Genomic DNA, 23,968 nt, shown 5'->3' with positions numbered 1-23,968 from the left:
GAAAATGTTAGCGCTAATAGAGTTTCGATTCAGATGCCTGTTGATGAATCGATTTCCTCCAAGGTTCTCAATGTTTCGAAGATTATGGAGAATGCTTCGTCTTCTTCAGTGATTGGAGCTGTAACTGAAAAAAAAAATGTCAAGGGCATTTTGGGAAAGTCCCCCTTATCGCAAGTTGCTCCTGTTATATCAGGTACCATTTTAGTCTCTGAAGATAATCCTATTAACCCAATTAGTAGTCCTACTAATTGTATTGATGAAGATATGAAAGATTCTATGAATGAGAATGGTAATTTGGAAGTTGATTCTGGTAATGATATGAAGAAGGAACAGGGAGCAAATTTCTTGAACGTGGATTTTTCCAAACCTGTTATATCCCCTGCAGCTAAGTTGGTTAGTGATTACAATAAAAAATCTTATGCTCGTATGGTTGAATCAACAATCACTGCAGTGGATCTTAATATCAAAGTAATTCCAAAAGATGATGGAAAGCCTAAGGGGAAAGTTGAGTTGCCTTATGCAGATTTAATGTTGGGTGGAGCTCCTTATCATGCTACTTTGTATGGGTTTTTTGTGGGGAAAAAACTTGCGTTTCCAACTGTTAATCATTTCACTTTTAAGATGTGGAAGACATATGGGCTAAAGGATATAATGGTAAATGATGAAGGATTTTTTTTCTTTAAGTTTGATTCTAAGGAAGGAATGATGAATGTGCTGGAGGGAGGGCCATGGCTGATTAACAATGTTCCTATGTTTGTTCAAAGATGGAGGCCAGGTTTAGTTCTGAGTAAACCACAAATTAATTCAGTTCCTGTTTGGGTTAAAGTGTTTAATGTACCTTTGGAGTATTGGAACAGCAAAGGAATTACTTTGATTGCAAATGAGATTGGGAAACCAATTGCTATGGATAAAATAACTCAAAAAATGTGTAATGAACATTGGGGAAGGCCAGCATTTATGCGATTTCTTGTGGAAATGTCAGCAGAAACAGAATGGATGAAAGAATTAAGTGTGGTCTCAATTGATTTTGGGACAGGAGAAAAAGTTGAATCAAAATGCAGGATAGAGTATGCGTGGAGGCCTGATGTTTGTAATCACTGCAAAGTTTATGGGCATAAAAATAGTAATTGTGGGATTCTAAATGGGAAAAAAAATGATAATGTAGCTGATGTTGCTGTTAACAGAGAAGAAAATGGAAAAAAAGAGAAAATGGATGATGATGGATTCACGTTAGTAACAAAGAAAAGCAATAAAGGGCAGAAATTCAATGCTGGTGTGGTTATAAATGAAGAAGGAAAGGTAGATTTAATTAAATCCTTGGAGAAAAGTTCGAAACCTGTTAATGAAGAAATGGATGTTAGCAATAAAGATGCAAATTCAAGAGATATGGATAATCAAGAAATGGAAAAAAATAAAAAAGTTAAAGAACAAGAAATTCAAAAAGAAGTCCAAAAAGAAGATCGAAGCAAGGAAATTTATCCCTATGCTGGGGAGAAGCCACAGCATAGGGATTTGGATGCTGATGTTCGGAATGAATTACACAGATCCTCCCGATCCAGATAATCTAAAAGTTTATGAAGACGATTTGGATGCTGATGTTGGAGCTAAAAGAAGAGGCAGAAGAGCTGTGCACAAGGAAATTTCTCCCTATGCTGGGGAGAAGCCACTTCGATTGAAAGGAAAAATGGAATCTAAGGCTTTTAGAATTCTGGAAGAAAAGAAGTATTTGAGTTCGAAATCACCAATTGAAAGATCGAAGGTCGTGCTGAGAGCTGGAGTTCGTGAAGTAATCAAATCTGGGTATGGAAAAGAAAATGTTGATCCAGAATTCATTAAATCGGAGCTAGATGCATTTGAAAAAGCGATCGCGAATGAGAAGAAATTGGAATCACAGAATAAAAACAAAACAGTTGGGGTGTCTAAATTGAAGAATGAAATGGTTGAGGAAAAAGGATTTGTTATGCTTCCAGTAACATCAGACATGCTTGAGGGATTTATTTCTTCTAAGGAAAATGTTAGCGCTAATAGAGTTTCGATTCAGATGCCTGTTGATGAATCGATTTCCTCCAAGGTTCTCAATGTTTCGAAGATTATGGAGAATGCTTCGTCTTCTTCAGTGATTGGAGCTGTAACTGAAAAAAAAAATGTCAAGGGCATTTTGGGAAAGTCCCCCTTATCGCAAGTTGCTCCTGTTATATCAGGTACCATTTTAGTCTCTGAAGATAATCCTATTAACCCAATTAGTAGTCCTACTAATTGTATTGATGAAGATATGAAAGATTCTATGAATGAGAATGGTAATTTGGAAGTTGATTCTAGTAATGATATGAAGAAGGAACAGGGAGCAAATTTCTTGAACGTGGATTTTTCCAAACTTGTTATATCCCCTGCAGCTAAGTTGGTTAGTGATTACAATAAAAAATCTTATGCTCGTATGGTTGAATCAACAATCACTGCAGTGGATCTTAATATCAAAGTAATTCCAAAAGATGATGGAAAGCCTAAGGGGAAAGTTGAGTTGCCTTATGCAGATTTAATGTTGGGTGGAGCTCCTTATCATGCTACTTTGTATGGGTTTTTTGTGGGGAAAAAACTTGCGTTTCCAACTGTTAATCATTTCACTTTTAAGATGTGGAAGACATATGGGCTAAAGGATATAATGGTAAATGATGAAGGATTTTTTTTCTTTAAGTTTGATTCTAAGGAAGGAATGATGAATGTGCTGGAGGGAGGGCCATGGCTGATTAACAATGTTCCTATGTTTGTTCAAAGATGGAGGCCAGGTTTAGTTCTGAGTAAACCACAAATTAATTCAGTTCCTGTTTGGGTTAAAGTGTTTAATGTACCTTTGGAGTATTGGAACAGCAAAGGAATTACTTTGATTGCAAATGAGATTGGGAAACCAATTGCTATGGATAAAATAACTCAAAAAATGTGTAATGAACATTGGGGAAGGCCAGCATTTATGCGATTTCTTGTGGAAATGTCAGCAGAAACAGAATGGATGAAAGAATTAAGTGTGGTCTCAATTGATTTTGGGACAGGAGAAAAAGTTGAATCAAAATGCAGGATAGAGTATGCGTGGAGGCCTGATGTTTGTAATCACTGCAAAGTTTATGGGCATAAAAATAGTAATTGTGGGATTCTAAATGGGAAAAAAAATGATAATGTAGCTGATGTTGCTGTTAACAGAGAAGAAAATGGAAAAAAAGAGAAAATGGATGATGATGGATTCACGTTAGTAACAAAGAAAAGCAATAAAGGGCAGAAATTCAATGCTGGTGTGGTTATAAATGAAGAAGGAAAGGTAGATTTAATTAAATCCTTGGAGAAAAGTTCGAAACCTGTTAATGAAGAAATGGATGTTAGCAATAAAGATGCAAATTCAAGAGATATGGATAATCAAGAAATAGAAAAAAAATAAAAAAGTTAAAGAACAAGAAATTCAAAAAGAAGTCCAAAAAGAAGATCGAAGCAAGGAAATTTATCCCTATGCTGGGGAGAAGCCACAGCATAGGGATTTGGATGCTGATGTTCGGAATGAATTACACAGATCCTCCCGATCCAGATAATCTAAAAGTTTATGAAGACGATTTGGATGCTGATGTTGGAGCTAAAAGAAGAGGCAGAAGAGCTGTGCACAAGGAAATTTCTCCCTATGCTGGGGAGAAGCCACTTCGATTGAAAGGAAAAATGGAATCTAAGGCTTTTAGAATTCTGGAAGAAAAGAAGTATTTGAGTTCGAAATCACCAATTGAAAGATCGAAGGTCGTGCTGAGAGCTGGAGTTCGTGAAGTAATCAAATCTGGGTATGGAAAAGAAAATGTTGATCCAGAATTCATTAAATCGGAGCTAGATGCATTTGAAAAAGCGATCGCGAATGAGAAGAAATTGGAATCACAGAATAAAAACAAAACAGTTGGGGTGTCTAAATTGAAGAATGAAATGGTTGAGGAAAAAGGATTTGTTATGCTTCCAGTAACATCAGACATGGTTGAGGGATTTATTTCTTCTAAGGAAAATGTTAGCGCTAATAGAGTTTCGATTCAGATGCCTGTTGATGAATCGATTTCCTCCAAGGTTCTCAATGTTTCGAAGATTATGGAGAATGCTTCGTCTTCTTCAGTGATTGGAGCTGTAACTGAAAAAAAAAATGTCAAGGGCATTTTGGGAAAGTCCCCCTTATCGCAAGTTGCTCCTGTTATATCAGGTACCATTTTAGTCTCTGAAGATAATCCTATTAACCCAATTAGTAGTCCTACTAATTGTATTGATGAAGATATGAAAGATTCTATGAATGAGAATGGTAATTTGGAAGTTGATTCTGGTAATGATATGAAGAAGGAACAGGGAGCAAATTTCTTGAACGTGGATTTTTCCAAACCTGTTATATCCCCTGCAGCTAAGTTGGTTAGTGATTACAATAAAAAATCTTATGCTCGTATGGTTGAATCAACAATCACTGCAGTGGATCTTAATATCAAAGTAATTCCAAAAGATGATGGAAAGCCTAAGGGGAAAGTTGAGTTGCCTTATGCAGATTTAATGTTGGGTGGAGCTCCTTATCATGCTACTTTGTATGGGTTTTTTGTGGGGAAAAAACTTGCGTTTCCAACTGTTAATCATTTCACTTTTAAGATGTGGAAGACATATGGGCTAAAGGATATAATGGTAAATGATGAAGGATTTTTTTTCTTTAAGTTTGATTCTAAGGAAGGAATGATGAATGTGCTGGAGGGAGGGCCATGGCTGATTAACAATGTTCCTATGTTTGTTCAAAGATGGAGGCCAGGTTTAGTTCTGAGTAAACCACAAATTAATTCAGTTCCTGTTTGGGTTAAAGTGTTTAATGTACCTTTGGAGTATTGGAACAGCAAAGGAATTACTTTGATTGCAAATGAGATTGGGAAACCAATTGCTATGGATAAAATAACTCAAAAAATGTGTAATGAACATTGGGGAAGGCCAGCATTTATGCGATTTCTTGTGGAAATGTCAGCAGAAACAGAATGGATGAAAGAATTAAGTGTGGTCTCAATTGATTTTGGGACAGGAGAAAAAGTTGAATCAAAATGCAGGATAGAGTATGCGTGGAGGCCTGATGTTTGTAATCACTGCAAAGTTTATGGGCATAAAAATAGTAATTGTGGGATTCTAAATGGGAAAAAAAATGATAATGTAGCTGATGTTGCTGTTAACAGAGAAGAAAATGGAAAAAAAGAGAAAATGGATGATGATGGATTCACGTTAGTAACAAAGAAAAGCAATAAAGGCCAGAAATTCAATGCTGGTGTGGTTATAAATGAAGAAGGAAAGGTAGATTTAATTAAATCCTTGGAGAAAAGTTCGAAACCTGTTAATGAAGAAATGGATGTTAGCAATAAAGATGCAAATTCAAGAGATATGGATAATCAAGAAATGGAAAAAAATAAAAAAGTTAAAGAACAAGAAATTCAAAAAGAAGTCCAAAAAGAAGATCGAAGCAAGGAAATTTATCCCTATGCTGGGGAGAAGCCACAGCATAGGGATTTGGATGCTGATGTTCGGAATGAATTACACAGATCCTCCCGATCCAGATAATCTAAAAGTTTATGAAGACGATTTGGATGCTGATGTTGGAGCTAAAAGAAGAGGCAGAAGAGCTGTGCACAAGGAAATTTCTCCCTATGCTGGGGAGAAGCCACTTCGATTGAAAGGAAAAATGGAATCTAAGGCTTTTAGAATTCTGGAAGAAAAGAAGTATTTGAGTTCGAAATCACCAATTGAAAGATCGAAGGTCGTGCTGAGAGCTGGAGTTCGTGAAGTAATCAAATCTGGGTATGGAAAAGAAAATGTTGATCCAGAATTCATTAAATCGGAGCTAGATGCATTTGAAAAAGCGATCGCGAATGAGAAGAAATTGGAATCACAGAATAAAAACAAAACAGTTGGGGTGTCTAAATTGAAGAATGAAATGGTTGAGGAAAAAGGATTTGTTATGCTTCCAGTAACATCAGACATGCTTGAGGGATTTATTTCTTCTAAGGAAAATGTTAGCGCTAATAGAGTTTCGATTCAGATGCCTGTTGATGAATCGATTTCCTCCAAGGTTCTCAATGTTTCGAAGATTATGGAGAATGCTTCGTCTTCTTCAGTGATTGGAGCTGTAACTGAAAAAAAAAATGTCAAGGGCATTTTGGGAAAGTCCCCCTTATCGCAAGTTGCTCCTGTTATATCAGGTACCATTTTAGTCTCTGAAGATAATCCTATTAACCCAATTAGTAGTCCTACTAATTGTATTGATGAAGATATGAAAGATTCTATGAATGAGAATGGTAATTTGGAAGTTGATTCTGGTAATGATATGAAGAAGGAACAGGGAGCAAATTTCTTGAACGTGGATTTTTCCAAACCTGTTATATCCCCTGCAGCTAAGTTGGTTAGTGATTACAATAAAAAATCTTATGCTCGTATGGTTGAATCAACAATCACTGCAGTGGATCTTAATATCAAAGTAATTCCAAAAGATGATGGAAAGCCTAAGGGGAAAGTTGAGTTGCCTTATGCAGATTTAATGTTGGGTGGAGCTCCTTATCATGCTACTTTGTATGGGTTTTTTGTGGGGAAAAAACTTGCGTTTCCAACTGTTAATCATTTCACTTTTAAGATGTGGAAGACATATGGGCTAAAGGATATAATGGTAAATGATGAAGGATTTTTTTTCTTTAAGTTTGATTCTAAGGAAGGAATGATGAATGTGCTGGAGGGAGGGCCATGGCTGATTAACAATGTTCCTATGTTTGTTCAAAGATGGAGGCCAGGTTTAGTTCTGAGTAAACCACAAATTAATTCAGTTCCTGTTTGGGTTAAAGTGTTTAATGTACCTTTGGAGTATTGGAACAGCAAAGGAATTACTTTGATTGCAAATGAGATTGGGAAACCAATTGCTATGGATAAAATAACTCAAAAAATGTGTAATGAACATTGGGGAAGGCCAGCATTTATGCGATTTCTTGTGGAAATGTCAGCAGAAACAGAATGGATGAAAGAATTAAGTGTGGTCTCAATTGATTTTGGGACAGGAGAAAAAGTTGAATCAAAATGCAGGATAGAGTATGCGTGGAGGCCTGATGTTTGTAATCACTGCAAAGTTTATGGGCATAAAAATAGTAATTGTGGGATTCTAAATGGGAAAAAAAATGATAATGTAGCTGATGTTGCTGTTAACAGAGAAGAAAATGGAAAAAAAGAGAAAATGGATGATGATGGATTCACGTTAGTAACAAAGAAAAGCAATAAAGGCCAGAAATTCAATGCTGGTGTGGTTATAAATGAAGAAGGAAAGGTAGATTTAATTAAATCCTTGGAGAAAAGTTCGAAACCTGTTAATGAAGAAATGGATGTTAGCAATAAAGATGCAAATTCAAGAGATATGGATAATCAAGAAATGGAAAAAAAATAAAAAAGTTAAAGAACAAGAAATTCAAAAAGAAGTCCAAAAAGAAGATCGAAGCAAGGAAATTTATCCCTATGCTGGGGAGAAGCCACAGCATAGGGATTTGGATGCTGATGTTCGGAATGAATTACACAGATCCTCCCGATCCAGATAATCTAAAAGTTTATGAAGACGATTTGGATGCTGATGTTGGAGCTAAAAGAAGAGGCAGAAGAGCTGTGCACAAGGAAATTTCTCCCTATGCTGGGGAGAAGCCACTTCGATTGAAAGGAAAAATGGAATCTAAGGCTTTTAGAATTCTGGAAGAAAAGAAGTATTTGAGTTCGAAATCACCAATTGAAAGATCGAAGGTCGTGCTGAGAGCTGGAGTTCGTGAAGTAATCAAATCTGGGTATGGAAAAGAAAATGTTGATCCAGAATTCATTAAATCGGAGCTAGATGCATTTGAAAAAGCGATCGCGAATGAGAAGAAATTGGAATCACAGAATAAAAACAAAACAGTTGGGGTGTCTAAATTGAAGAATGAAATGGTTGAGGAAAAAGGATTTGTTATGCTTCCAGTAACATCAGACATGCTTGAGGGATTTATTTCTTCTAAGGAAAATGTTAGCGCTAATAGAGTTTCGATTCAGATGCCTGTTGATGAATCGATTTCCTCCAAGGTTCTCAATGTTTCGAAGATTATGGAGAATGCTTCGTCTTCTTCAGTGATTGGAGCTGTAACTGAAAAAAAAAATGTCAAGGGCATTTTGGGAAAGTCCCCCTTATCGCAAGTTGCTCCTGTTATATCAGGTACCATTTTAGTCTCTGAAGATAATCCTATTAACCCAATTAGTAGTCCTACTAATTGTATTGATGAAGATATGAAAGATTCTATGAATGAGAATGGTAATTTGGAAGTTGATTCTGGTAATGATATGAAGAAGGAACAGGGAGCAAATTTCTTGAACGTGGATTTTTCCAAACCTGTTATATCCCCTGCAGCTAAGTTGGTTAGTGATTACAATAAAAAATCTTATGCTCGTATGGTTGAATCAACAATCACTGCAGTGGATCTTAATATCAAAGTAATTCCAAAAGATGATGGAAAGCCTAAGGGGAAAGTTGAGTTGCCTTATGCAGATTTAATGTTGGGTGGAGCTCCTTATCATGCTACTTTGTATGGGTTTTTTGTGGGGAAAAAACTTGCGTTTCCAACTGTTAATCATTTCACTTTTAAGATGTGGAAGACATATGGGCTAAAGGATATAATGGTAAATGATGAAGGATTTTTTTTCTTTAAGTTTGATTCTAAGGAAGGAATGATGAATGTGCTGGAGGGAGGGCCATAGCTGATTAACAATGTTCCTATGTTTGTTCAAAGATGGAGGCCAGGTTTAGTTCTGAGTAAACCACAAATTAATTCAGTTCCTGTTTGGGTTAAAGTGTTTAATGTACCTTTGGAGTATTGGAACAGCAAAGGAATTACTTTGATTGCAAATGAGATTGGGAAACCAATTGCTATGGATAAAATAACTCAAAAAATGTGTAATGAACATTGGGGAAGGCCAGCATTTATGCGATTTCTTGTGGAAATGTCAGCAGAAACAGAATGGATGAAAGAATTAAGTGTGGTCTCAATTGATTTTGGGACAGGAGAAAAAGTTGAATCAAAATGCAGGATAGAGTATGCGTGGAGGCCTGATGTTTGTAATCACTGCAAAGTTTATGGGCATAAAAATAGTAATTGTGGGATTCTAAATGGGAAAAAAAATGATAATGTAGCTGATGTTGCTGTTAACAGAGAAGAAAATGGAAAAAAAGAGAAAATGGATGATGATGGATTCACGTTAGTAACAAAGAAAAGCAATAAAGGCCAGAAATTCAATGCTGGTGTGGTTATAAATGAAGAAGGAAAGGTAGATTTAATTAAATCCTTGGAGAAAAGTTCGAAACCTGTTAATGAAGAAATGGATGTTAGCAATAAAGATGCAAATTCAAGAGATATGGATAATCAAGAAATGGAAAAAAAATAAAAAAGTTAAAGAACAAGAAATTCAAAAAGAAGTCCAAAAAGAAGATCGAAGCAAGGAAATTTATCCCTATGCTGGGGAGAAGCCACAGCATAGGGATTTGGATGCTGATGTTCGGAATGAATTACACAGATCCTCCCGATCCAGATAATCTAAAAGTTTATGAAGACGATTTGGATGCTGATGTTGGAGCTAAAAGAAGAGGCAGAAGAGCTGTGCACAAGGAAATTTCTCCCTATGCTGGGGAGAAGCCACTTCGATTGAAAGGAAAAATGGAATCTAAGGCTTTTAGAATTCTGGAAGAAAAGAAGTATTTGAGTTCGAAATCACCAATTGAAAGATCGAAGGTCGTGCTGAGAGCTGGAGTTCGTGAAGTAATCAAATCTGGGTATGGAAAAGAAAATGTTGATCCAGAATTCATTAAATCGGAGCTAGATGCATTTGAAAAAGCGATCGCGAATGAGAAGAAATTGGAATCACAGAATAAAAACAAAACAGTTGGGGTGTCTAAATTGAAGAATGAAATGGTTGAGGAAAAAGGATTTGTTATGCTTCCAGTAACATCAGACATGCTTGAGGGATTTATTTCTTCTAAGGAAAATGTTAGCGCTAATAGAGTTTCGATTCAGATGCCTGTTGATGAATCGATTTCCTCCAAGGTTCTCAATGTTTCGAAGATTATGGAGAATGCTTCGTCTTCTTCAGTGATTGGAGCTGTAACTGAAAAAAAAATGTCAAGGGCATTTTGGGAAAGTCCCCCTTATCGCAAGTTGCTCCTGTTATATCAGGTACCATTTTAGTCTCTGAAGATAATCCTATTAACCCAATTAGTAGTCCTACTAATTGTATTGATGAAGATATGAAAGATTCTATGAATGAGAATGGTAATTTGGAAGTTGATTCTGGTAATGATATGAAGAAGGAACAGGGAGCAAATTTCTTGAACGTGGATTTTTCCAAACCTGTTATATCCCCTGCAGCTAAGTTGGTTAGTGATTACAATAAAAAATCTTATGCTCGTATGGTTGAATCAACAATCACTGCAGTGGATCTTAATATCAAAGTAATTCCAAAAGATGATGGAAAGCCTAAGGGGAAAGTTGAGTTGCCTTATGCAGATTTAATGTTGGGTGGAGCTCCTTATCATGCTACTTTGTATGGGTTTTTTGTGGGGAAAAAACTTGCGTTTCCAACTGTTAATCATTTCACTTTTAAGATGTGGAAGACATATGGGCTAAAGGATATAATGGTAAATGATGAAGGATTTTTTTTCTTTAAGTTTGATTCTAAGGAAGGAATGATGAATGTGCTGGAGGGAGGGCCATGGCTGATTAACAATGTTCCTATGTTTGTTCAAAGATGGAGGCCAGGTTTAGTTCTGAGTAAACCACAAATTAATTCAGTTCCTGTTTGGGTTAAAGTGTTTAATGTACCTTTGGAGTATTGGAACAGCAAAGGAATTACTTTGATTGCAAATGAGATTGGGAAACCAATTGCTATGGATAAAATAACTCAAAAAATGTGTAATGAACATTGGGGAAGGCCAGCATTTATGCGATTTCTTGTGGAAATGTCAGCAGAAACAGAATGGATGAAAGAATTAAGTGTGGTCTCAATTGATTTTGGGACAGGAGAAAAAGTTGAATCAAAATGCAGGATAGAGTATGCGTGGAGGCCTGATGTTTGTAATCACTGCAAAGTTTATGGGCATAAAAATAGTAATTGTGGGATTCTAAATGGGAAAAAAAATGATAATGTAGCTGATGTTGCTGTTAACAGAGAAGAAAATGGAAAAAAAGAGAAAATGGATGATGATGGATTCACGTTAGTAACAAAGAAAAGCAATAAAGGGCAGAAATTCAATGCTGGTGTGGTTATAAATGAAGAAGGAAAGGTAGATTTAATTAAATCCTTGGAGAAAAGTTCGAAACCTGTTAATGAAGAAATGGATGTTAGCAATAAAGATGCAAATTCAAGAGATATGGATAATCAAGAAATGGAAAAAAAATAAAAAAGTTAAAGAACAAGAAATTCAAAAAGAAGTCCAAAAAGAAGATCGAAGCAAGGAAATTTATCCCTATGCTGGGGAGAAGCCACAGCATAGGGATTTGGATGCTGATGTTCGGAATGAATTACACAGATCCTCCCGATCCAGATAATCTAAAAGTTTATGAAGACGATTTGGATGCTGATGTTGGAGCTAAAAGAAGAGGCAGAAGAGCTGTGCACAAGGAAATTTCTCCCTATGCTGGGGAGAAGCCACTTCGATTGAAAGGAAAAATGGAATCTAAGGCTTTTAGAATTCTGGAAGAAAAGAAGTATTTGAGTTCGAAATCACCAATTGAAAGATCGAAGGTCGTGCTGAGAGCTGGAGTTCGTGAAGTAATCAAATCTGGGTATGGAAAAGAAAATGTTGATCCAGAATTCATTAAATCGGAGCTAGATGCATTTGAAAAAGCGATCGCGAATGAGAAGAAATTGGAATCACAGAATAAAAACAAAACAGTTGGGGTGTCTAAATTGAAGAATGAAATGGTTGAGGAAAAAGGATTTGTTATGCTTCCAGTAACATCAGACATGCTTGAGGGATTTATTTCTTCTAAGGAAAATGTTAGCGCTAATAGAGTTTCGATTCAGATGCCTGTTGATGAATCGATTTCCTCCAAGGTTCTCAATGTTTCGAAGATTATGGAGAATGCTTCGTCTTCTTCAGTGATTGGAGCTGTAACTGAAAAAAAAAATGTCAAGGGCATTTTGGGAAAGTCCCCCTTATCGCAAGTTGCTCCTGTTATATCAGGTACCATTTTAGTCTCTGAAGATAATCCTATTAACCCAATTAGTAGTCCTACTAATTGTATTGATGAAGATATGAAAGATTCTATGAATGAGAATGGTAATTTGGAAGTTGATTCTGGTAATGATATGAAGAAGGAACAGGGAGCAAATTTCTTGAACGTGGATTTTTCCAAACCTGTTATATCCCCTGCAGCTAAGTTGGTTAGTGATTACAATAAAAAATCTTATGCTCGTATGGTTGAATCAACAATCACTGCAGTGGATCTTAATATCAAAGTAATTCCAAAAGATGATGGAAAGCCTAAGGGGAAAGTTGAGTTGCCTTATGCAGATTTAATGTTGGGTGGAGCTCCTTATCATGCTACTTTGTATGGGTTTTTTGTGGGGAAAAAACTTGCGTTTCCAACTGTTAATCATTTCACTTTTAAGATGTGGAAGACATATGGGCTAAAGGATATAATGGTAAATGATGAAGGATTTTTTTTCTTTAAGTTTGATTCTAAGGAAGGAATGATGAATGTGCTGGAGGGAGGGCCATGGCTGATTAACAATGTTCCTATGTTTGTTCAAAGATGGAGGCCAGGTTTAGTTCTGAGTAAACCACAAATTAATTCAGTTCCTGTTTGGGTTAAAGTGTTTAATGTACCTTTGGAGTATTGGAACAGCAAAGGAATTACTTTGATTGCAAATGAGATTGGGAAACCAATTGCTATGGATAAAATAACTCAAAAAATGTGTAATGAACATTGGGGAAGGCCAGCATTTATGCGATTTCTTGTGGAAATGTCAGCAGAAACAGAATGGATGAAAGAATTAAGTGTGGTCTCAATTGATTTTGGGACAGGAGAAAAAGTTGAATCAAAATGCAGGATAGAGTATGCGTGGAGGCCTGATGTTTGTAATCACTGCAAAGTTTATGGGCATAAAAATAGTAATTGTGGGATTCTAAATGGGAAAAAAAATGATAATGTAGCTGATGTTGCTGTTAACAGAGAAGAAAATGGAAAAAAAGAGAAAATGGATGATGATGGATTCACGTTAGTAACAAAGAAAAGCAATAAAGGCCAGAAATTCAATGCTGGTGTGGTTATAAATGAAGAAGGAAAGGTAGATTTAATTAAATCCTTGGAGAAAAGTTCGAAACCTGTTAATGAAGAAATGGATGTTAGCAATAAAGATGCAAATTCAAGAGATATGGATAATCAAGAAATGGAAAAAAATAAAAAAGTTAAAGAACAAGAAATTCAAAAAGAAGTCCAAAAAGAAGATCGAAGCAAGGAAATTTATCCCTATGCTGGGGAGAAGCCACAGCATAGGGATTTGGATGCTGATGTTCGGAATGAATTACACAGATCCTCCCGATCCAGATAATCTAAAAGTTTATGAAGACGATTTGGATGCTGATGTTGGAGCTAAAAGAAGAGGCAGAAGAGCTGTGCACAAGGAAATTTCTCCCTATGCTGGGGAGAAGCCACTTCGATTGAAAGGAAAAATGGAATCTAAGGCTTTTAGAATTCTGGAAGAAAAGAAGTATTTGAGTTCGAAATCACCAATTGAAAGATCGAAGGTCGTGCTGAGAGCTGGAGTTCGTGAAGTAATCAAATCTGGGTATGGAAAAGAAAATGTTGATCCAGAATTCATTAAATCGGAGCTAGATGCATTTGAAAAAGCGATCGCGAATGAGAAGAAATTGGAATCACAGAATAAAAACAAAACAGTTGGGGTGTCTAAATTGAAGAATGAAATGGTTGAGGAAAAAGGATTTGTTATGCTTCCAGTAACATCAGACATGCTTGAGGGATTTATTTCTTCTAAGGAAAATGTTAGCGCTAATAGAGTTTCGATTCAGATGCCTGTTGATGAATCGATTTCCTCCAAGGTTCTCAATGTTTCGAAGATTATGGAGAATGCTTCGTCTTCTTCAGTGATTGGAGCTGTAACTGAAAAAAAAAATGTCAAGGGCATTTTGGGAAAGTCCCCCTTATCGCAAGTTGCTCCTGTTATATCAGGTACCATTTTAGTCTCTGAAGATAATCCTATTAACCCAATTAGTAGTCCTACTAATTGTATTGATGAAGATATGAAAGATTCTATGAATGAGAATGGTAATTTGGAAGTTGATTCTGGTAATGATATGAAGAAGGAACAGGGAGCAAATTTCTTGAACGTGGATTTTTCCAAACCTGTTATATCCCCTGCAGCTAAGTTGGTTAGTGATTACAATAAAAAATCTTATGCTCGTATGGTTGAATCAACAATCACTGCAGTGGATCTTAATATCAAAGTAATTCCAAAAGATGATGGAAAGCCTAAGGGGAAAGTTGAGTTGCCTTATGCAGATTTAATGTTGGGTGGAGCTCCTTATCATGCTACTTTGTATGGGTTTTTTGTGGGGAAAAAACTTGCGTTTCCAACTGTTAATCATTTCACTTTTAAGATGTGGAAGACATATGGGCTAAAGGATATAATGGTAAATGATGAAGGATTTTTTTTCTTTAAGTTTGATTCTAAGGAAGGAATGATGAATGTGCTGGAGGGAGGGCCATAGCTGATTAACAATGTTCCTATGTTTGTTCAAAGATGGAGGCCAGGTTTAGTTCTGAGTAAACCACAAATTAATTCAGTTCCTGTTTGGGTTAAAGTGTTTAATGTACCTTTGGAGTATTGGAACAGCAAAGGAATTACTTTGATTGCAAATGAGATTGGGAAACCAATTGCTATGGATAAAATAACTCAAAAAATGTGTAATGAACATTGGGGAAGGCCAGCATTTATGCGATTTCTTGTGGAAATGTCAGCAGAAACAGAATGGATGAAAGAATTAAGTGTGGTCTCAATTGATTTTGGGACAGGAGAAAAAGTTGAATCAAAATGCAGGATAGAGTATGCGTGGAGGCCTGATGTTTGTAATCACTGCAAAGTTTATGGGCATAAAAATAGTAATTGTGGGATTCTAAATGGGAAAAAAAATGATAATGTAGCTGATGTTGCTGTTAACAGAGAAGAAAATGGAAAAAAAGAGAAAATGGATGATGATGGATTCACGTTAGTAACAAAGAAAAGCAATAAAGGGCAGAAATTCAATGCTGGTGTGGTTATAAATGAAGAAGGAAAGGTAGATTTAATTAAATCCTTGGAGAAAAGTTCGAAACCTGTTAATGAAGAAATGGATGTTAGCAATAAAGATGCAAATTCAAGAGATATGGATAATCAAGAAATGGAAAAAAAATAAAAAAGTTAAAGAACAAGAAATTCAAAAAGAAGTCCAAAAAGAAGATCGAAGCAAGGAAATTTATCCCTATGCTGGGGAGAAGCCACAGCATAGGGATTTGGATGCTGATGTTCGGAATGAATTACACAGATCCTCCCGATCCAGATAATCTAAAAGTTTATGAAGACGATTTGGATGCTGATGTTGGAGCTAAAAGAAGAGGCAGAAGAGCTGTGCACAAGGAAATTTCTCCCTATGCTGGGGAGAAGCCACTTCGATTGAAAGGAAAAATGGAATCTAAGGCTTTTAGAATTCTGGAAGAAAAGAAGTATTTGAGTTCGAAATCACCAATTGAAAGATCGAAGGTCGTGCTGAGAGCTGGAGTTCGTGAAGTAATCAAATCTGGGTATGGAAAAGAAAATGTTGATCCAAAATTCATTAAATCGGAGCTAGATGCATTTGAAAAAGCGATCGCGAATGAGAAGAAATTGGAATCACAGAATAAAAACAAAACAGTTGGGGTGTCTAAATTGAAGAATGAAATGGTTGAGGAAAAAGGATTTGTTATGCTTCCAGTAACATCAGACATGCTTGAGGGATTTATTTCTTCTAAGGAAAATGTTAGCGCTAATAGAGTTTCGATTCAGATGCCTGTTGATGAATCGATTTCCTCCAAGGTTCTCAATGTTTCGAAGATTATGGAGAATGCTTCGTCTTCTTCAGTGATTGGAGCTGTAACTGAAAAAAAAATGTCAAGGGCATTTTGGGAAAGTCCCCCTTATCGCAAGTTGCTCCTGTTATATCAGGTACCATTTTAGTCTCTGAAGATAATCCTATTAACCCAATTAGTAGTCCTACTAATTGTATTGATGAAGATATGAAAGATTCTATGAATGAGAATGGTAATTTGGAAGTTGATTCTGGTAATGATATGAAGAAGGAACAGGGAGCAAATTTCTTGAACATGGATTTTTCCAAACCTGTTATATCCCCTGCAGCTAAGTTGGTTAGTGATTACAATAAAAAATCTTATGCTCGTATGGTTGAATCAACAATCACTGCAGTGGATCTTAATATCAAAGTAATTCCAAAAGATGATGGAAAGCCTAAGGGGAAAGTTGAGTTGCCTTATGCAGATTTAATGTTGGGTGGAGCTCCTTATCATGCTACTTTGTATGGGTTTTTTGTGGGGAAAAAACTTGCGTTTCCAACTGTTAATCATTTCACTTTTAAGATGTGGAAGACATATGGGCTAAAGGATATAATGGTAAATGATGAAGGATTTTTTTTCTTTAAGTTTGATTCTAAGGAAGGAATGATGAATGTGCTGGAGGGAGGGCCATGGCTGATTAACAATGTTACTATGTTTGTTCAAAGATGGAGGCCAGGTTTAGTTCTGAGTAAACCACAAATTAATTCAGTTCCTGTTTGGGTTAAAGTGTTTAATGTACCTTTGGAGTATTGGAACAGCAAAGGAATTACTTTGATTGCAAATGAGATTAGGAAACCAATTGCTATGGATAAAATAACTCAAAAAATGTGTAATGAACATTGGGGAAGGCCAGCATTTATGCGATTTCTTGTGGAAATGTCAGCAGAAACAGAATGGATGAAAGAATTAAGTGTGGTCTCAATTGATTTTGGGATAGGAGAAAAAGTTGAATCAAAATGCAGGATAGAGTATGCGTGGAGGCCTGATGTTTGTAATCACTGCAAAGTTTATGGGCATAAAAATAGTAATTGTGGGATTCTAAATGGGAAAAAAAATGATAATGTAGCTGATGTTGCTCTTAACAGAGAAGAAAATGGAAAAAAAGAGAAAATGGATGATGATGGATTCACGTTAGTAACAAAGAAAAGCAATAAAGGGCAGAAATTCAATGCTGCTGTGGTTATAAATGAAGAAGGAAAGGTAGATTTAATTAAATCCTTGGAGAAAAGTTCGAAACCTGTTAATGAAGAAATGGATGTTAGCAATAAAGATGCAAATTCAAGAGATATGGATAATCAAGAAATGGAAAAAAATAAAAAAGTTAAAGAACAAGAAATTCAAAAAGAAGTCCAAAAAGAAGATCGAAGCAAGGAAATTTATCCCTATGCTGGTGAGAAGCCACAGCATAGGGATTTGGATGCTGATGTTCGGAATGAATTACACAGATCCTCCCGATCCAGATAATCTAAAAGTTTATGAAGACGATTTGGATGCTGATGTTGGAGCTAAAAGAAGAGGCAGAAGAGCTGTGCACAAGGAAATTTCTCCCTATGCTGGGGAGAAGCCACTTCGATTGAAAGGAAAAATGGAATCTAAGGCTTTTAGAATTCTGGAAGAAAAGAAGTATTTGAGTTCGAAATCACCAATTGAAAGATCGAAGGTCGTGCTGAGATCTGGAGTTCGTGAAGTAATCAAATCTGGGTATGGAAAAGAAAATGTTGATCCAGAATTCATTAAATCGGAGCTAGATGCATTTGAAAAAGCGATCGCGAATGAGAAGAAATTGGAATCACAGAATAAAAACAAAACAATTGGGGTGTCTAAATTGAAGAATGAAATGGTTGAGGAAAAAGGATTTGTTATGCTTCCAGTAACATCAGACATGCTTGAGGGATTTATTTCTTCTAAGGAAAATGTTAGCGCTAATTGAGTTTCGATTCAGATGCCTGTTGATGAATCGATTTCCTCCAAGGTTCTCAATGTTTCGAAGATTATGGAGAATGCTTCGTCTTCTTCAGTGATTGGAGCTGTAACTGAAAAAAAAATGTCAAGGGCATTTTGGGAAAGTCCCTCTTATCGCAAGTTGCTCCTGTTATATCAGGTACCATTTTAGTCTCTGAAGATAATCCTATTAACCCAATTAGTAGTCCTACTAATTGTATTGATGAAGATATGAAAGATTCTATGAATGAGAATGGTAATTTGGAAGTTGATTCTGGTAATGATATGAAGAAGGAACAGGGAGCAAATTTCTTGAACGTGGATTTTTCCAAACCTGTTATATCCCCTGCAGCTAAGTTGGTTAGTGATTACAATAAAAAATCTTATGCTCGTATGGTTGAATCAACAATCACTGCAGTGGATCTTAATATCAAAGTAATTCCAAAAGATGATGGAAAGCCTAAGGGGAAAGTTAAGTTGCCTTATGCAGATTTAATGTTGGGTGGAGCTCCTTATCATGCTACTTTGTATGGGTTTTTTGTGGGGAAAAAACTTGCGTTTCCAACTGTTAATCATTTCACTTTTAAGATGTGGAAGACATATGGGCTAAAGGATATAATGGTAAATGATGAAGGATTTTTTTTCTTTAAGTTTGATTCTAAGGAAGGAATGATGAATGTGCTGGAGGGAGGGCCATGGCTGATTAACAATGTTCCTATGTTTGTTCAAAGATGGAGGCCAGGTTTAGTTCTGAGTAAACCACAAATTAATTCAGTTCCTGTTTGGGTTAAAGTGTTTAATGTACCTTTGGAGTATTGGAACAGCAAAGGAATTACTTTGATTGCAAATGAGATTGGGAAACCAATTGCTATGGATAAAATAACTTAAAAAATGTGTAATGAACATTGGGGAAGGCCAGCATTTATGCGATTTCTTGTGGAAATGTCAGCAGAAACAGAATGGATGAAAGAATTAAGTGTGGTCTCAATTGATTTTGGGACAGGAGAAAAAGTTGAATCAAAATGCAGGATAGAGTATGCGTGGAGGCCTGATGTTTGTAATCACTGCAAAGTTTATGGGCATAAAAATAGTAATTGTGGGATTCTAAATGGGAAAAAAAATGATAATGTAGCTGATGTTGCTGTTAACAGAGAAGAAAATGGAAAAAAAGAGAAAATGGATGATGATGGATTCACGTTAGTAACAAAGAAAAGCAATAAAGGGCAGAAATTCAATGCTGGTGTGGTTATAAATGAAGAAGGAAAGGTAGATTTAATTAAATCCTTGGAGAAAAGTTCGAAACCTGTTAATGAAGAAATGGATGTTAGCAATAAAGATGCAAATTCAAGAGATATGGATAATCAAGAAATGGAAAAAAATAAAAAAGTTAAAGAACAAGAAATTCAAAAAGAAGTCCAAAAAGAAGATCGAAGCAAGGAAATTTATCCCTATGCTGGGGAGAAGCCACAGCATAGGGATTTGGATGCTGATGTTCGCAATGAATTACACAGATCCTCCCGATCCAGATAATCTAAAAGTTTATGAAGACGATTTGGATGCTGATGTTGGAGCTAAAAGAAGAGGCAGAAGAGCTGTGCACAAGGAAATTTCTCCCTATGCTGGGGAGAAGCCACTTCGATTGAAAGGAAAAATGGAATCTAAGGCTTTTAGAATTCTGGAAGAAAAGAAGTATTTGAGTTCGAAATCACCAATTGAAAGATCGAAGGTCGTGCTGAGAGCTGGAGTTCGTGAAGTAATCAAATCTGGGTATGGAAAAGAAAATGTTGATCCAGAATTCATTAAATTGGAGGTAGATGCATTTGAAAAAGCGATCGCGAATGAGAAGAAATTGGAATCACAGAATAAAAACAAAACAGTTGGGGTGTCTAAATTGAAGAATGAAATGGTTGAGGAAAAAGGATTTGTTATGCTTCCAGTAACATCAGACATGCTTGAGGGATTTATTTCTTCTAAGGAAAATGTTAGCGCTAATAGAGTTTCGATTCAGATGCCTGTTGATGAATCGATTTCCTCCAAGGTTCTCAATGTTTCGAAGATTATGGAGAATGCTTTGTCTTCTTCAGTGATTGGAGCTGTAACTGAAAAAAAAAAATGTCAAGGGCATTTTGGGAAAGTCCCCCTTATCGCAAGTTGCTCCTGTTATATCAGGTACCATTTTAGTCTCTGAAGATAATCCTATTAACCCAATTAGTAGTCCTACTAATTGTATTGATGAAGATATGAAAGATTCTATGAATGAGAATGGTAATTTGGAAGTTGATTCTGGTAATGATATGAAGAAGGAACAGGGAGCAAATTTCTTGAACGTGGATTTTTCCAAACCTGTTATATCCCCTGCAGCTAAGTTGGTTAGTGATTACAATAAAAAATCTTATGCTCGTATGGTTGAATCAACAATCACTGCAGTGGATCTTAATATCAAAGTAATTCCAAAAGATGATGGAAAGCCTAAGGGGAAAGTTGAGTTGCCTTATGCAGATTTAATGTTGGGTGGAGCTCCTTATCATGCTACTTTGTATGGGTTTTTTGTGGGGAAAAAACTTGCGTTTCCAACTGTTAATCATTTCACTTTTAAGATGTGGAAGACATATGGGCTAAAGGATATAATGGTAAATGATGAAGGATTTTTTTTCTTTAAGTTTGATTCTAAGGAAGGAATGATGAATGTGCTGGAGGGAGGGCCATGGCTGATTAACAATGTTCCTATGTTTGTTCAAAGATGGAGGCCAGGTTTAGTTCTGAGTAAACCACAAATTAATTTAGTTCCTGTTTGGGTTAAAGTGTTTAATGTACCTTTGGAGTATTGGAACAGCAAAGGAATTACTTTGATTGCAAATGAGATTGGGAAACCAATTGCTATGGATAAAATAACTCAAAAAATGTGTAATGAACATTGGGGAAGGCCAGCATTTATGCGATTTCTTGTGGAAATGTCAGCAGAAACAGAATGGATGAAAGAATTAAGTGTGGTCTCAATTGATTTTGGGACAGGAGAAAAAGTTGAATCAAAATGCAGGATAGAGTATGCGTGGAGGCCTGATGTTTGTAATCACTGCAAAGTTTATGGGCATAAAAATAGTAATTGTGGGATTCTAAATGGGAAAAAAAATGATAATGTAGCTGATGTTGCTCTTAACAGAGAAGAAAATGGAAAAAAAGAGAAAATGGATGATGATGGATTCACGTTAGTAACAAAGAAAAGCAATAAAGGGCAGAAATTCAATGCTGGTGTGGTTATAAATGAAGAATGAAAGGTAGATTTAATTAAATCCTTGGAGAAAAGTTCGAAACCTGTTAATGAAGAAATGGATGTTAGCAATAAAGATGCAAATTCAAGAGATATGGATAATCAAGAAATGGAAAAAAATAAAAAAGTTAAAGAACAAGAAATTCAAAAAGAAGTCCAAAAAGAAGATCGAAGCAAGGAAATTTATCCCTATGCTGGGGAGAAGCCACAGCATAGGGATTTGGATGCTGATGTTCGGAATGAATTACACAGATCCTCCCGATCCAGATAATCTAAAAGTTTATGAAGACGATTTGGATGCTGATGTTGGAGCTAAAAGAAGAGGCAGAAGAGCTGTGCACAAGGAAATTTCTCCCTATGCTGGGGAGAAGCCACTTCGATTGAAAGGAAAAATGGAATCTAAGGCTTTTAGAATTCTGGAAGAAAAGAAGTATTTGAGTTCGAAATCACCAATTGAAAGATCGAAGGTCGTGCTGAGAGCTGGAGTTCGTGAAGTAATCAAATCTGGGTATGGAAAAGAAAATGTTGATCCAGAATTCATTAAATCGGAGCTAGATGCATTTGAAAAAGCGATCGCGAATGAGAAGAAATTGGAATCACAGAATAAAAACAAAACAGTTGGGGTGTCTAAATTGAAGAATGAAATGGTTGAGGAAAAAGGATTTGTTATGCTTCAAGTAACATCAGACATGGTTGAGGGATTTATTTCTTCTAAGGAAAATGTTAGCGCTAATAGAGTTTCGATTCAGATGCCTGTTGATGAATCGATTTCCTCCAAGGTTCTCAATGTTTCGAAGATTATGGAGAATGCTTCGTCTTCTTCAGTGATTGGAGCTGTAACTGGAAAAAAAAATGTCAAGGCCATTTTGGGAAAGTCCCCCTTATCGCAAGTTGCTCCTGTTATATCAGGTACCATTTTAGTCTCTGAAGATAATCCTATTAACCCAATTAGTAGTCCTACTAATTGTATTGATGAAGATATGAAAGATTCTATGAATGAGAATGGTAATTTGGAAGTTGATTCTGGTAATGATATGAAGAAGGAACAGGGAGCAAATTTCTTGAACATGGATTTTTCCAAACCTGTTATATCCCCTGCAGCTAAGTTGGTTAGTGATTACAATAAAAAATCTTATGCTCGTATGGTTGAATCAACAATCACTGCAGTGGATCTTAATATCAAAGTAATTCCAAAGGATGATGGAAAGCCTAAGGGGAAAGTTGAGTTGCCTTATGCAGATTTAATGTTGGGTGGAGCTCCTTATCATGCTACTTTGTATGGGTTTTTTGTGGGGAAAAAAATTACGTTTCCAACTGTTAATCATTTCACTTTTAAGATGTGGAAGACATATGGGCTAAAGGATATAATGGTAAATGATGAAGGATTTTTTTTCTTTAAGTTTGATTCTAAGGAAGGAATGATGAATGTGCTGGAGGGAGGGCCATGGCTGATTAACAATGTTCCTATGTTTGTTCAAAGATGGAGGCCAGGTTTAGTTCTGAGTAAACCACAAATTAATTCAGTTCCTGTTTGGGTTAAAGTGTTTAATGTACCTTTGGAGTATTGGAACAGCAAAGGAATTACTTTGATTGCAAATGAGATTGGGAAACCAATTGCTATGGATAAAATAACTCAAAAAATGTGTAATGAACATTGGGGAAGGCCAGCATTTATGCGATTTCTTGTGGAAATGTCAGCAGAAACAGAATGGATGAAAGAATTAAGTGTGGTCTCAATTGATTTTGGGACAGGAGAAAAAGTTGAATCAAAATGCAGGATAGAGTATGCGTGGAGGCCTGATGTTTGTAATCACTGCAAAGTTTATGGGCATAAAAATAGTAATTGTGGGATTCTAAATGGGAAAAAAATGATAATGTAGCTGATGTTGCTGTTAACAGAGAAGAAAATGGAAAAAAAGAGAAAATGGATGATGATGGATTCACGTTAGTAACAAAGAAAAGCAATAAAGGCCAGAAATTCAATGCTGGTGTGGTTATAAATGAAGAAGGAAAGGTAGATTTAATTAAATCCTTGGAGAAAAGTTCGAAACCTGTTAATGAAGAAATGGATGTTAGCAATAAAGATGCAAATTCAAGAGATATGGATAATCAAGAAATGGAAAAAAATAAAAAAGTTAAAGAACAAGAAATTCAAAAAGAAGTCCAAAAAGAAGATCGAAGCAAGGAAATTTATCCCTATGCTGGTGAGAAGCCACAGCATAGGGATTTGGATGCTGATGTTCGGAATGAATTACACAGATCCTCCCGATCCAGATAATCTAAAAGTTTATGAAGACGATTTGGATGCTGATGTTGGAGCTAAAAGAAGAGGCAGAAGAGCTGTGCACAAGGAAATTTCTCCCTATGCTGGGGAGAAGCCACTTCGATTGAATGGAAAAATGGAATCTAAGGCTTTTAGAATTTTGGAAGAAAAGAAGTATTTGAGTTCGAAATCACCAATTGAAAGGTCGAAGGTCGTGCTGAGAGCTGGAGTTCGTGAAGTAATCAAATCTGGGTATGGAAAAGAAAATGTTGATCCAGAATTCATTAAATCGGAGCTAGATGCATTTGAAAAAGCGATCGCGAATGAGAA

The 23,968-nt window shown here is 36.1% G+C and overlaps 2 protein-coding genes across 2 annotated transcripts; both read left to right on the top strand.

The window, feature by feature from the left end:
- The first annotated feature begins 8,784 nt into the window (after window positions 1-8,784).
- LOC128132978 (uncharacterized) lies at window positions 8,785-9,450 on the top strand. The gene has a single exon (XM_052770000.1). The coding sequence runs from the start codon at window positions 8,785-8,787 to the stop codon at window positions 9,448-9,450; it is 666 nt and encodes a 221-aa protein (XP_052625960.1).
- A 5,359-nt stretch (window positions 9,451-14,809) lies between these two features.
- Window positions 14,810-15,475, top strand: LOC128132977 (uncharacterized). Its single transcript, XM_052769999.1, has one exon. It carries the CDS (start codon window positions 14,810-14,812, stop codon window positions 15,473-15,475), a length of 666 nt encoding a protein of 221 aa, XP_052625959.1.
- The last annotated feature ends 8,493 nt before the right edge of the window (window positions 15,476-23,968 follow it).

This window comes from Lactuca sativa, chromosome 3 (assembly GCF_002870075.4).
Source record: "Lactuca sativa cultivar Salinas chromosome 3, Lsat_Salinas_v11, whole genome shotgun sequence".
NCBI classification, from domain to species: domain Eukaryota; kingdom Viridiplantae; phylum Streptophyta; class Magnoliopsida; order Asterales; family Asteraceae; genus Lactuca; species Lactuca sativa.
Note: the sequence above shows the minus strand (reverse complement) of the source record. Positions and strands in the feature narration are given on the sequence as shown.